The sequence below is a fragment of the Amaranthus tricolor genome, chromosome 3 (assembly GCF_026212465.1).
Source record: "Amaranthus tricolor cultivar Red isolate AtriRed21 chromosome 3, ASM2621246v1, whole genome shotgun sequence".
NCBI classification, from domain to species: domain Eukaryota; kingdom Viridiplantae; phylum Streptophyta; class Magnoliopsida; order Caryophyllales; family Amaranthaceae; genus Amaranthus; species Amaranthus tricolor.
Window position 1 is genome coordinate 7,728,232 of NC_080049.1, and position 12,414 is coordinate 7,740,645.

At 34.4% G+C, this 12,414-nt stretch overlaps 1 protein-coding gene across 13 annotated transcripts; it reads left to right on the forward strand.

The window, feature by feature from the left end:
- The first annotated feature begins 558 nt into the window (after positions 1 to 558).
- Positions 559 to 11,130, forward strand: LOC130807333 (pentatricopeptide repeat-containing protein At2g27800, mitochondrial). Of its 13 annotated transcripts, none has more exons than XM_057672513.1 (8): positions 579 to 761; positions 1,081 to 1,143; positions 1,226 to 1,371; positions 3,338 to 5,152; positions 6,055 to 6,203; positions 6,694 to 6,744; positions 10,549 to 10,599; positions 10,687 to 11,130. In XM_057672513.1, the coding sequence occupies exon 4, from the start codon at positions 3,557 to 3,559 to the stop codon at positions 4,865 to 4,867; it is 1,311 nt and encodes a 436-aa protein (XP_057528496.1). In that variant the 5' UTR covers positions 579 to 761; positions 1,081 to 1,143; positions 1,226 to 1,371; positions 3,338 to 3,556; the 3' UTR covers positions 4,868 to 5,152; positions 6,055 to 6,203; positions 6,694 to 6,744; positions 10,549 to 10,599; positions 10,687 to 11,130. The 13 variants fall into 13 exon arrangements, with proteins under 13 accessions (XP_057528486.1, XP_057528491.1, XP_057528488.1 ...); XM_057672514.1 differs by having other exon boundaries at positions 1,230 to 1,371; XM_057672503.1 differs by having other exon boundaries at positions 559 to 761; positions 1,081 to 1,371; positions 6,071 to 6,203.
- The last annotated feature ends 1,284 nt before the right edge of the window (positions 11,131 to 12,414 follow it).

Sequence of the window (12,414 nt, forward strand, 5' to 3'; positions counted from 1 at the left end):
AACCCATTAAATAAACAGATCAGGTCGGGTTGACCCATTTAATTAAATGGGTCAAAAATCTAAACCCAAACCCGATAATTTCGGGTCGGTTTCAGATCAGGTTAGCAGGTCGGGTTAGCTTTTGCCAGCCCTAAGTCTTAGCTACAACGTGAAAAATCCAAAACCTCAGGGTTACTATATGAAATTTCCTTTTTTTAGTGGTAGTATACCCAAAATACTTGATATAATTGTCCATTAATTAGCATTTTTTTAATAAATTAATTTTTGTGGTATACCCTAAGAAGTGTTTGGCATGTGGGAATGAGACTTTGTGAGATTTTATATGAGACTTTTAAAATGAGACTTTGATGATAAAAAGTCTCATCTCGTGTTTGTAATGTTAAATGAGACTTTATATGTGGAAAGAGTTCGTTTGAAAAAAAGTAGAAGAAAGACAAAAAAAACGAATATCTCACCCTCAATTACCACCCTCCCCCAAAACATTTATCATAAAAAATTTTTTATTTTTAATCCTATTCATTATTTTCATTTCCTTCAAACAAACAAAAATTTAGACTTTATTTTAAAATAAAGTCTCATTCCGTCCTTCAAATTTATCGTACCCCAAATCTCTTAAAAAGAGGGTAAAACAGTATGTAAACAGGGTTTTGACCGTTCCCCATCTCTACTTCTTACCTGGGTGTATAATCCTTCGTCAGTCCGTCGTTACACCCTCTTTTCTGTATCCTGAGTTGTCGTCTATTATCGGCTCGTTGAAGCAGGTATATTTGCCCCCTTTTTGAATTTTAGTTATCTGATTATTGATGTATGAGCCATTGAAATGCAAATCAAGTGTAACTCTTACCAGATACATGATTTTATTGAGACCTTGAAGAGTAATTTTTCAGGATTTGGGTAAATATAATTTCGAATCTGGAAGATTACTGGATTACTGAAAATAGTGTTGTATGGTATCAATATAGCATAACTGAAACGAAAATGAATCATTTGAAGTTAAGAGTTGAATCCGAATCCAAATCCAAATCCAAATATATGAAATTGGAACAATATATTAGATGAAGTATATTTTTTTGATTACAGGGTTGATTGGGGAAGGGATGGCTATATGAGAATCGAACTAGGACCTTGCCAAGAAACAGAGGCGTATGTACATTAAATAAACGATCCATTGTGTTTTTGACTAGAAAGTGGAAATGCGACATTAATATTAAATGACATTTTGTAGACAGTTAACACATTCAGCCTCCAATTATCATTGACTTAAACTCCTTCCGTCCTCCGCCTTGTGTTGTCTGCAGCCGTCGCTCAGTCACCATCAACTGTCTGCCGCCTAATTCGACAACCACTTGTTGCCGCTGCCTGTGTATACATGTATGTGTCTACATTTTACTTTGTTTTCTTTTTCCAAAAAAAGGTTTTGAATTAGTGCAATTGTTATAAAATTGTTTGAATGTTAATTGTTAAATATTGTTAATTCATGATTGATGTAGCCCATTAACATTTGCTAATCATATTAGGGTTTCGGCTTAATTTGGTAAAGTTTTAAATTTAGGGTTCATTGATGAAATGTTGGAATTTGTTGGAGTTTCAATTGATCAGTTATGTGATTCTACAATTGTCCATTAACGTTTTTGTTTGAATTTGTATGAATTTAATTGAATTTTTTTGGAATAAGTTTGGAGTTATCAATTTAGGGTTTTTCATTTTGGCTATACATTGATGGATGTAATTTTTTGAATATCATCGACATCATATGATTTTATTCAAGATTAGTTCCTGCCCCGATAGGTGACTTGCTCTCTTATATTTGTTCAAAACACATTTGACAATTGACCTTGTAACCGCCCGTTAATTACCCCTATTTATAACCCTTCAAGATAGGGTTCTTGAACATATAGGCCTCGCTTGGATAGGAATTAACAGGGGTAAAAAGTACTTGGGATGTCATGTATTAGATAGGTTCTTGTATAATATTTTCTTTTCTTAATTATATTTATTGATGTATTATTCAATAATTTGTCTAATTATGTTGTAAGATAACATGTGAAAATTCACATACACTAATATGTTTTTGCAATGAAAGACATTAGGTTTGATAAAAATACATTATATAAATTCTTTAATTATTTATATTATGTGTCTCCCTATTAATATATTATATACTCTACTAATATAAATAATTGAAGAATTGAAGAAGTTAAAAAATATGAATAAATTTACATTCAAAGCATTGTTTACATTAGAAAGTTTTAATTTATAATATCATTGAAAATTGATTATATTAATATATATTACATAATTTTTCTAGGCTTATTTATGAATGAAATATCTCAAGAATGATATGTCATATTAGTACACAATAATCATCTTATGTAGCAAGTTAATTTCAGATTCAAATTTAGTAATAAGTGAATTGGAGGGAAAATTTCTATAATTTTATTAGGATATAAAGTGATCATTAACTGCTAGTGATCACTTTAATGTTATTGTTGATCACTTTAAGATTGTAACTTGTAACTGAACACTTCAAGGTTATAAGTGATTACTTTAAGACTGTAAATATACATTGGGCCAGCCCAATAATGATAATCTCACCTCGAGAACGTCTCATATGATGGCGTGTTATGTGCCTTGATTGAGATGAATTATTTACATAGGAACACTTTCCCTTCAAAAATATTGCAAATTCTTGTATGAGATGGTATCGCCGTAAGACACGTCCCGTACACGGGTTAAATAGGCCAACTAATATAAATTGTTAGCATATGAACTTTTTCTTTTGAGATTGTCTGACCGAGATTACCGAGAGATGGGGTCTCACCATAGTAGCTCCAAAATTAGTACCCTGCCCTCCCCTACGATAATGATCACCCAGTAAAATTTTGGCCTCAACACGGCCGCAACAACATTCCATTATTCCACTTTTGTGAAATCAATTTCTCTTTGCTCTACTATCCTTCTCCATACATCTTCATTCATGGTAGTGAAAACTTTATTTTTTAAGACTTTTGATTCCTCCCTCTCCCTCCTCCCAATCTCCCAATTTTATGGTTTCCTCTCCTTCAAATTCTCAGCTCATCAGTTAACTAATGAGATATGTAAGTCCTTTTAATTTGTTTGAAATTTAAAGTGATTTTGTTGTTAAATCTCTTTTTTTTTTTTTTCTGTTTCTTTTGCACAAATTCCTTATTTTTTGATGTTTAATTTTGTTTTTGTCCAGCTTTCTTTTCTTGATCTAGAGAAGAAAAGTTGTGTGCTCATAGATTGTTATTGCTTTACAGTTTGTGTTTCCAACAATGACAAACTTATAGTTTATCTTTTGGTCCTGCTATTGTAGGTTCACTTGGCTGTTTATTTCCAGAATCTTGTCATCAAAATCAAGCTTTTTTTGGGGCTGTCTCTGTTTGAATTCAGTTATTTTTATCTACAGCAAGCATCTTCTTTTCTTTGCCAAAGTGAAAAGGGTTCTATTCTATTTTGGAAATGAATAACTGGCAAGTAAACATTTATATGTATTTATAGCATTGGATGTTCGTGAACCCAAAATAAATTGGAAATGTACTCTGCAAGATCAATTCTCATCTCAAATCTGAGGCTGTACAATTGTGGTCAGTCTAGGTGTTTAACATTTATATTTTCTGGTTCTTTTCATCAACCTTGTTTTACCAGTCTCAAGCCACCTAATGGAGCAATCAATGCCAATGCCCGAATTGCTAGTTCTAATATCATCCCGTCCATTGTCATCCATTCACATTATTCTAAATTGAACTGCACCAGCTTGTTGTGGTATTCTTCCAAGTCCCATAGACCATTTTTTCGAGCTTATAGGAAACGGGTTAATAAAAGGCTTAGACTAGCTAAAAAAACTGTGCTTAATGAGGATCGATTTAACAAGGCTATATCCCAACTTCCTGCAAGGTTTAGTGCTGATGATTTGCATAATGTCATTGCTTTGGAAGACGATCCTTTGGTGTGTTTAGAACTTTTTAATTGGGCATCAAAGCAACATAGATTTAAGCATAGCGTAAATACTTACCACATTACCATTCAAAAGCTCGGGGTTACCGGGATGATTGAAGAGATGTATAGTATTGTTGATCAACTCTTTGATCTTCCTCATTTTGGTTCAGAAGTTCTATACAATACTGTTATTTACTACTTCACTAAAGCCCGAAAGCTGAGCAGAGCCATTACTGTGTTCAAGCACATGAAGAAGTCCAAAATTTCAGATTGCATGCCATCAATTAGGACCTACAACTTTTTGTTTGCTGCTTTTGTTAGTCGTCGTAGGGATACATACATCAATCACTGGTACATGGGTACTATGGAGTGCCTTTTCAGACAAATGTTAAATGATGGAATTGAGCCTGACATTTTCTCCCTTAATTCTATGATACAAGGGTATGTGCTTTCAAATCATATTAATGATGCCTTGAGGATATTTCACCAGATGGGTGTCGTTTATAGCTGTCCCCCCAATGCTCTCACTTATGATCATCTTATTCATGGACTATGTGCTCAAGCCCGGACTAAAAATGCTATGGATTTACTTGGTCAGATGAAGGAAAAGGGCTTTGCTGCAAGTGCTAAAACATACAACTCTCTTGTGAATGCTTTGGCCATTGGTGGTGTGGTTCAGGAAGCTCTACATGTTTTGCGGGAGATGACTGAAAAGCAGATTCCATCTGATCTTATTACATACAAGACACTTCTGGACGAGTTTTGCCGGAAAGGAAGAGCTTCAGAGGCGTTGAGTATTGTAAAAGAGTTGAAAGAGAAACACCTTGTTGATTCAATTAATTACAAAAATCTGCTACGTGCTGTCAAAGAAGAATTTGCAAGTAAAAGGAATGAAGGATTCCAATAATGGGAAGGTTAATTTTTATCCGTGGTTGTCATGCAATTTTTCTATAGGTTAGTTTGACCTATTGTCGGGATGTTGCTAGAATTATGTTACTGGGTTTTTGGTTGAATCTTCAGCTGGATATGCTGGTGTGATGGACCATCTTTGAAGTTAATGTATATTAATACTCCTGCATTCAGTAGTAATATTCCTTTTCCCCTCAAGCCAAGATCCAAGGGCCCCATTTTGGCCTGAAATAGCCATGCAGCTCTGCCTCTGATGATCTGATCTGCTCTAAACCTGCCCAATGTATACATTTTCTCTCTATAGGATTAGTTTATATGCGAAATTGCCAGGCCTAGTTTGTTGGTGCTAAGCCTGAGTTTGGTCCTTGGAATCTTGGATTACCATCTCAAGATCTTAACTCTTAAACCAATTGTTGCAATTTTTTCTGCTTGGTTTGAGTGGTTCTATATGATTAGCTATCATTTTGGCATGTACGCTATTTGAACTTATTGATAGCAAAAAAAAAAAAAAAAAAAAAAAAAATCATGGAGAAACAAGTCACTAAAAGCCTTTGCTGGCGAAACATTACACTTATTAATATTTTTGGCTATTTCCTATTTTTGGCTATTTCCTAGCTAAAATGACTAAATAGGTCAAGCTTTGTTCGAAATTAGTTGTTTCATGATTTGTATACATTTTGTGGAGACATGAAATGCACACTTGATGAAACAAGTAAGCTTCGTGTATAGTTTCAGTTAGGAAACATTATGGACTATGATTGGGGATTAAAAAAAGGAGAAATAGACTGATTGTGATATAGGTTTATTTGGGTTTAATTTGATGTAGTTGGTAAACTAAACTAGAGTGAGACGTTAGAGCCTCCTACAGGATGTTTCAAGAAATGCCTCAATGGTTATTTGTGGGACTAAGTATTTGATTTCCATTTAATCTACTAGTTTAGCACACAGTTTCTCTCCTCTTAACACGAATATCAGTCTAGGCTTACCTATGAGAACTAGAGATAAGGACTCATGCTTTCTCTGAATAGGAATTTGAGTGAATTTCAGTACTAGGTTGTTGCTGAAAAAGGAAAAAAAAAGGAATTTCAGTTTCTCCCCTCTTAACACGAATAACAGTTGTGTTGTTGTCAAGCGTAGTTTAAATTTGAATTTTTGTGATGCTTCTGCTGTCTTACCTTTGTATAGTTTTACTATTTGACAGGTAATGGATGAGGAACTAGATGCCATGAACGTTGTTCACCCTCAGCAAGAAGAATATGTATTGCTTAATCTTGATGCTGTTTGTGGCCAAGTTGACATTACTCCTTACGACTTACGAGCCCTACATTTTATCTGTACGTTTAAACTTAAAACTTGTGAGGGTAGTGTTTATCTTGTGTCAAATTACTTATCGTTCTTCTAAATGACCTTGATAATTAATTAATGGGAAAAATTGAAATAAAAATTTCCACCTTTGCCTCATCAACTTATTAAATTCCCACCTTTTAAGTTTTTATCTAAAAATCCCATGTTTTAAATGTATTTGCATTTAAAGCATTTAAAAATTTGCTCCAGTACAACTTGTTACTTTTTTTTTATCATTTTTTTTTATTTTTGATATTTTTAAAATTTAAAATTGAAACAAATAAGATTGAATAATAAATACTTTAAATAATAAAAGAAATAAAAAGAAAATATCTAAGGAAAAAATATCATTAAAACCCTATTTGTATTGCTAGTGCCACCGCCGTCAGCCCCTCCCTTTATGACTTATGGACTTGTTCATCTCTTTACTATAGTTTACTTATTTATGTTCTATATGTGACTTATGGACTTGTAATGCAGGATTTGGATACAGCCATCCCAATTATGACCATAGGAGACAAACTGAAGCTGGTGAGTTTATTAGCTTTAGTTAGTTGTGACATTACATCTTATATTTCTTTCTTTAATTGATAGTTCATCCAAGTGCTCTATTGTTTTCCAAAGGTGGTTTTTGTGGCAAAGAATCTAGTCAATCTATTAAACAACCCTAGATTTTCTCACTTGATATTGATTTTTTGATTTCACCATAGTAGTGATATGTAAGCCTGCTACTGACTTGCAGTTCCTTATTCCTCTTTAGATTTTCTCAACTCTTTAAATATCTTTGCAAGCTTTATCGAAAGAGAAAGGTGACATATACTTTTTAATCAGACCAAGTTCACACAAGTGTTTTAAAGATAACCGGAACAATTTTTAAAGGTGTTATGTAGAAAAAGCTTTAAGTGCAAGATCAAAGCACTTCAATGATGATTTCCGTTGTTTATTTGAGTAGAAATTCTATGCCCTTGGGCTTCCCACAGTGACATTGCAAGTTGCTAAAATATAAATAGGATATGGACCTGGAGTTTCTAGTTTTGGCCTTTTAGGTCTTTTGTCTCAATCTTGGCTCCTATAAATTCTTCTTTGAAAATGAGTAACAAATTGATAGAGGGGTCGAAATGTAGTCCTATGGTCGTTGATGATTTGACTAAGTCCTCTCTATGCAATAATTTAACTATACACCTTAAATACTCCCAATGACTAGCATTAGTGGTAAGTAAGGGGTCGATCCTCAGGAAAATGCTTATGTAACAAGTAGAATTTTTATGACAATGAAGATTTTTGGGATTTGGTTTGATGAGTTATAAAAAAAATTTATGATTCAAATTTTAAACAATAAAAGTAAAGACTAGAGTTTGGGGAGTTAACTTCTTGATTTACTATAGGGATGGGTTGAAAATATGTTTTTAATCAAGTTTTATGATGAGAAAAGTCTTTCTATTTTAGTTCCACAACTTCTGGGCATAGGAACTATATAGTTATTTATATGGTTTAGGAGATTCGGTTTCTGGGCATAGAACTCGACCATACTACTTACTTTCTGATATAAGCTTATGACTTCCAATTTATGTTGAACAAGAAGCAATCATCCTAAGGGCTGACTAGGTCTCGAAGGAAGCCTAATAAAGTTAGCTTTTGGGCTACTCATTACTAGCATGAAATCATACTTCACAAGTGCTCAATACATTCAATCAACATAAAATTGTCCATGGATGGAGATTGAAATGAACTTTCGATTCCTTACCATGGAACTCACATAAAAATTTAGAAGACTTACTACCCTCAACAATGGAGGGGTTGAAGACAACTATGATAAGAACAAGAACTTCAATGTAATATTCAAGTGCTTCACAATAAGTTATATACTTAAACCTACAATATTCTGAAAATACCCAAGTGTCCTGAATTACTAATGAAAACTACTTCCAACTACAAGAGTTCATGAACAAGATTACAACCCAAAGGCTTGAAATTAAGAATTAATGTGCTAAAGATAATGTTTAAATGAAAACTAAGGAATGTTTCTGGACTGAAGAACTACTTTGAACACATTCAAGTATGAATATGCAAAAGAAGAAAGAATGAGAGTTGGTTTAGCTTGTGAGCTGATGGGTGTGCCTTTCCTTGAGAACTTTGGAGTATTTATAGCCAAATTTATGAGCTTCTCCACTTGCTTTCATGATGATAGTAGCGATAGTCCAACAAGCAACCCCCTTCGTCATTAGTAGCAGATGCACAGGATTAGGAGGGCTGAAGTACGCAAAGGGATGGATTGGAGAAAGCTTGAGGCAAGAGATCACGAGCAAAAAATGAACAGTGCTCAGCAGGTATGAACAAGTCGACCGGTCGACTGGTTCAGTCAAGGCCTATTTTTTTGCGGAAAATCCTCTAAAGTGTTTTGGTGCCTTGAACTTGCAATGGTACGTGGTCGACCCCCAGTCGACCAAGCTCGACTCCTTCACTAATTTGCCTGAAATTTGACGCTTTAATTCCAAAGGCTTGGGTTTCGATTCCCGAGAATCTTTTAGTGCCCGAACATGCTAATTCTTCCTAAAAAATGGCTAAAAACTTCTTAAATCATTTAAATAACTATACCACAAGCGTAAATCATAGAAATTGAGCATAGTAGGCCTTAGTTGAGTAAGATATGCATGGGAAAGGCTTAAAATTTAGTTAAGATTGGGGCATAAATTGCGCAATAATCGCACGTATCACACTCACACACCAATATCAATACTTAAGGAAGAAATTGAGTGTCTTATGTAGTGCACAATGATATGAACCAAATATGCAAGGGTATGATGAATTGAAAAATGAACAAAGCAATAAATAACACAAAGATTTAAGGTGGTTCGCCAAATACGGCTATATCCTCCATACCTAACTAGGATTATATTATAATGTGCTGAAGGACAAAAGCTCTAAACTTGAAGGAATTACAATGGAGATTAGAATGGGTAAGAGAGGCTAAGTTAGGGAGTAATAAACTAAGCAAGAAGGGAGAGCTACAAATGAGACTTTTGGCTTGCTAACAAATGACCTAGGACTAGTGTGTTTATAGGAAAACATAAGGCAAAGTAGTTACAAGTGGTAAGACATCAGCACAAGGAGCAAAAGCGAGTCAGAGACCTGCTGAAGCATTCAATCATAATAGTGATTGCTCGAGCATAGTGGTGCTGACTGCTTCCGATTGGATCTCAACTTGTGCAACATGTCCCAGGTTCATGCTCCTTCCCTCTAGCCATTCTGTCCTTGTCCTAGCTTCATTGCATGCCTTGATGCCCAAGGTTGCTTCTTCCAATAAGTGCAAGAGTGAAATGTTCTAGGTTGATTCTCCCTCAACCAATACTAAGTGCACACTTGGGGCCTTCTCTACAAATACTAACAACTTGTTCATTTGCTTAATCAAGTCCTAAATACTAATCCTAACATTTTCAAATGAGACCCAGAGTTTTTCTTTTTAATTCTTAACAAATATGTGGGGTGGGGGGGTGGTGAGGGCTTCAAAATTTTTCAAGTATAATATGTTTGAAGTTGATAGACACGGTGAAATGGAATTAGATTTGTTGGTTGGATTCCATGAGGATGAATAAAACCAAGCATTGATAAACTGCAAGTGAAATATGCTCTATGTGCTTGGAATTTCTGAAGGATGAATAAATACCAAGCGTTGGATTCTATGAGGATGAATAAAAACCAAGCTGGCCAGAGTCGGCATAGGTGAGTGGCGTAAATGTGGGGTGTGGGTTTCGATCTTTTAGTGCGTATCTTTTTATCTTGGCAGCATTTACCTTGCTTTTCTTCTGATCAGTGAAATTAGTAAGTAGTTAATTGATCCTTACTTCCTTGCTAGAATTGCTCCGCCGAAATTCTACAGTGCCTTTCCAATTCTCTTAGCTTTTCTTCTTAAACCAAATAACTTGAACCATCTTCTGTCCAGAAAAGGGAAATGTAACCAACAATCTGATTTGGGTTGTCATTATCTCTATTAGTTCCGTTTAACTTCTTGTGGATCCAGTCTGTTGAGGGTGGTTCTTCTTTGGAAGTTGCACACAGTTTAGTGTCAATAGTCTTCCACGACCTCACATTGATTTGTTTTATTTATTTGTTTGGTTCATGTAGCCGACTCATAGTTTTGGATTAACGCGTTGATATTGTTGTTATTGTTGTTGACATAACTCTTATTTTGCATTTTCCATATATGGATATGGATATTCATTTTGTTTGTTACCATGTGTTATTTCTAACATGGTCACTTCAAGCGAGGCTGAGAATTGAAGGCATCTGCATTCTTTTTTGGTTCTTAGTTTACAATTCCATACTTTGTGTTTCCAGATAGGAGAATATGAAGAAACTACAGGGACATGCTTAATCTTTCCGAAAAGGGTAAGTGATCCTCTTTTCAGTTGGTTAAGCTTCCTACTCATTTTAATTTGTATGTTACTCTTGTCTGTAACATGCTGTTTTTGGCAGAAAAAGCACCTTTGGTTCACGAAGAAACTGGATCTTCGGAAGCTAACCTTTCAAGTGTGCGTGTATAGTTGACACCAATCAAAGTCCGTTTAAAGAAATCAAGCCTGTTACATTCGTCCATAAAATTCTGAAATTCAGATTACCGTTGTATTCTGAAAGGCAAGAAGTTTTAATAGAGAATCCGCGGGATGAAATTTTAAGTGAAGCAAAGCGATGCGATGCAAGTAGGAGAAATTAATTATATTGCTTAGGTTGATCTGGAGCAACAATTTATGTTAGCTTTTGATTGTATTTGGCCTTATGCCCTTTGTTATAAAGAGCGATTTGTATATTCGAGTATGATTGTACGTAATCTTAGTACAATTATTTAATTTATATGTATAATGCTCTTACCAAACAACTAAAAAAATCTCATTAAATGAGTTTCAATTGAAAGTCATTCTATAGCTGTACTTTTCAAAAAAAATGGAAGGACAAGTTGATGTATTTTTTTAGAACAAATCGTCATTTTCATCATATCCAGTGTATTTCGCTCATAAAAAACTATAGTCAGTATCTGGGGAGGGAAGGACGGCGGCAACTCATATCCATAAAGGAGAGCGAAACCAAAAGAGTTCCCCAACTCGAGAAAGATTAAAAGAAGTTTTTGCATTGGAAAAGATAAAAAAATGCATATAGATAAAATAAATAAGTAAAAACAATTAAAAAATAAAAATAAAATTAAAATAAATAAATAAAGTAATAATTAAATAAATAAATAAAAAGAAAACAATAATACTAATAATACTGATAGAAACGAGAAAAAGCTAGAGAACAAGAACACAAACAAGTAATCGAAGAGGAATCAGTAAGCTGAAGCATGGATATGGTGCCTCCAACTACCTCTATCCGTAGTCAGGTCCTCAGAGAGGTTTAACTCATGCAAGTCAACTTTTATTTACTTATCCCAAGTTATCCTGGGTCCTCTATTATAATGCTTTCTACCCTCCACACGGGAGCGTCGAAAGTCTTTCTCTGCACATGTCCAAACCACCTTAATTTATTTTCGCGCATTTTTTCAGAAATGGGTGCAACCCCTAGTTTGTCTCTGAACTCTTGGTTCCTAATTCGATCCATCAATGTGTGTCCGCACATCTACCTGAGCATATACATTTCTGTGACTTCCATTTTATGTTCAAAAATCTTCTTTACATGTCAATATTCTGTCCCATATAACAAAGCTAGTCTGATTGTCACTAGGTAAAAATTTTTTATAACGGATGTGGACGAATCGTTCTATTGGAGTAGTTGCTAGAACATACTACATAGTTTCAATAACAAATGTAGCAAAAAAAGACTGGAACGATACTACTAGAAAGAATGGTTTCAACATTGCCTAAATGTAACCCTGTGTAGCTTGTATAGACATTTCGGACACTGATAGTTAGATGAATAGGTTGTTGGCTAATATGCCTAAATGTAATGTAGTAATGTCCATGCAACACTATGATGACAAGCTATTACCCCAGGATTAAAAAGGTTCAAATCTTCCACTTAAAGTCGGACTTACAGATTGTACTTTTCCAGTTAAGTTCATATGGGTCGAACACCTACATTCTAAGACTATACAAGCCACTTTCAAAACCAAAACACGCCACCCCAGAAAGTATTAATTGAATTCTAAAAATGTTAGAAAATCCAAATTCATTCAATATTGAATTTGATTGGCAAAACTTTCATTTTTCTTAC

Bases quoted from the DNA above. Each gene is read 5' to 3' on its own strand.
- LOC130807333 (XM_057672503.1), top strand. From the start codon at position 3,557: ATGTACTCTGCAAGATCAATTCTCATCTCAAATCTGAGGCTGTACAAT.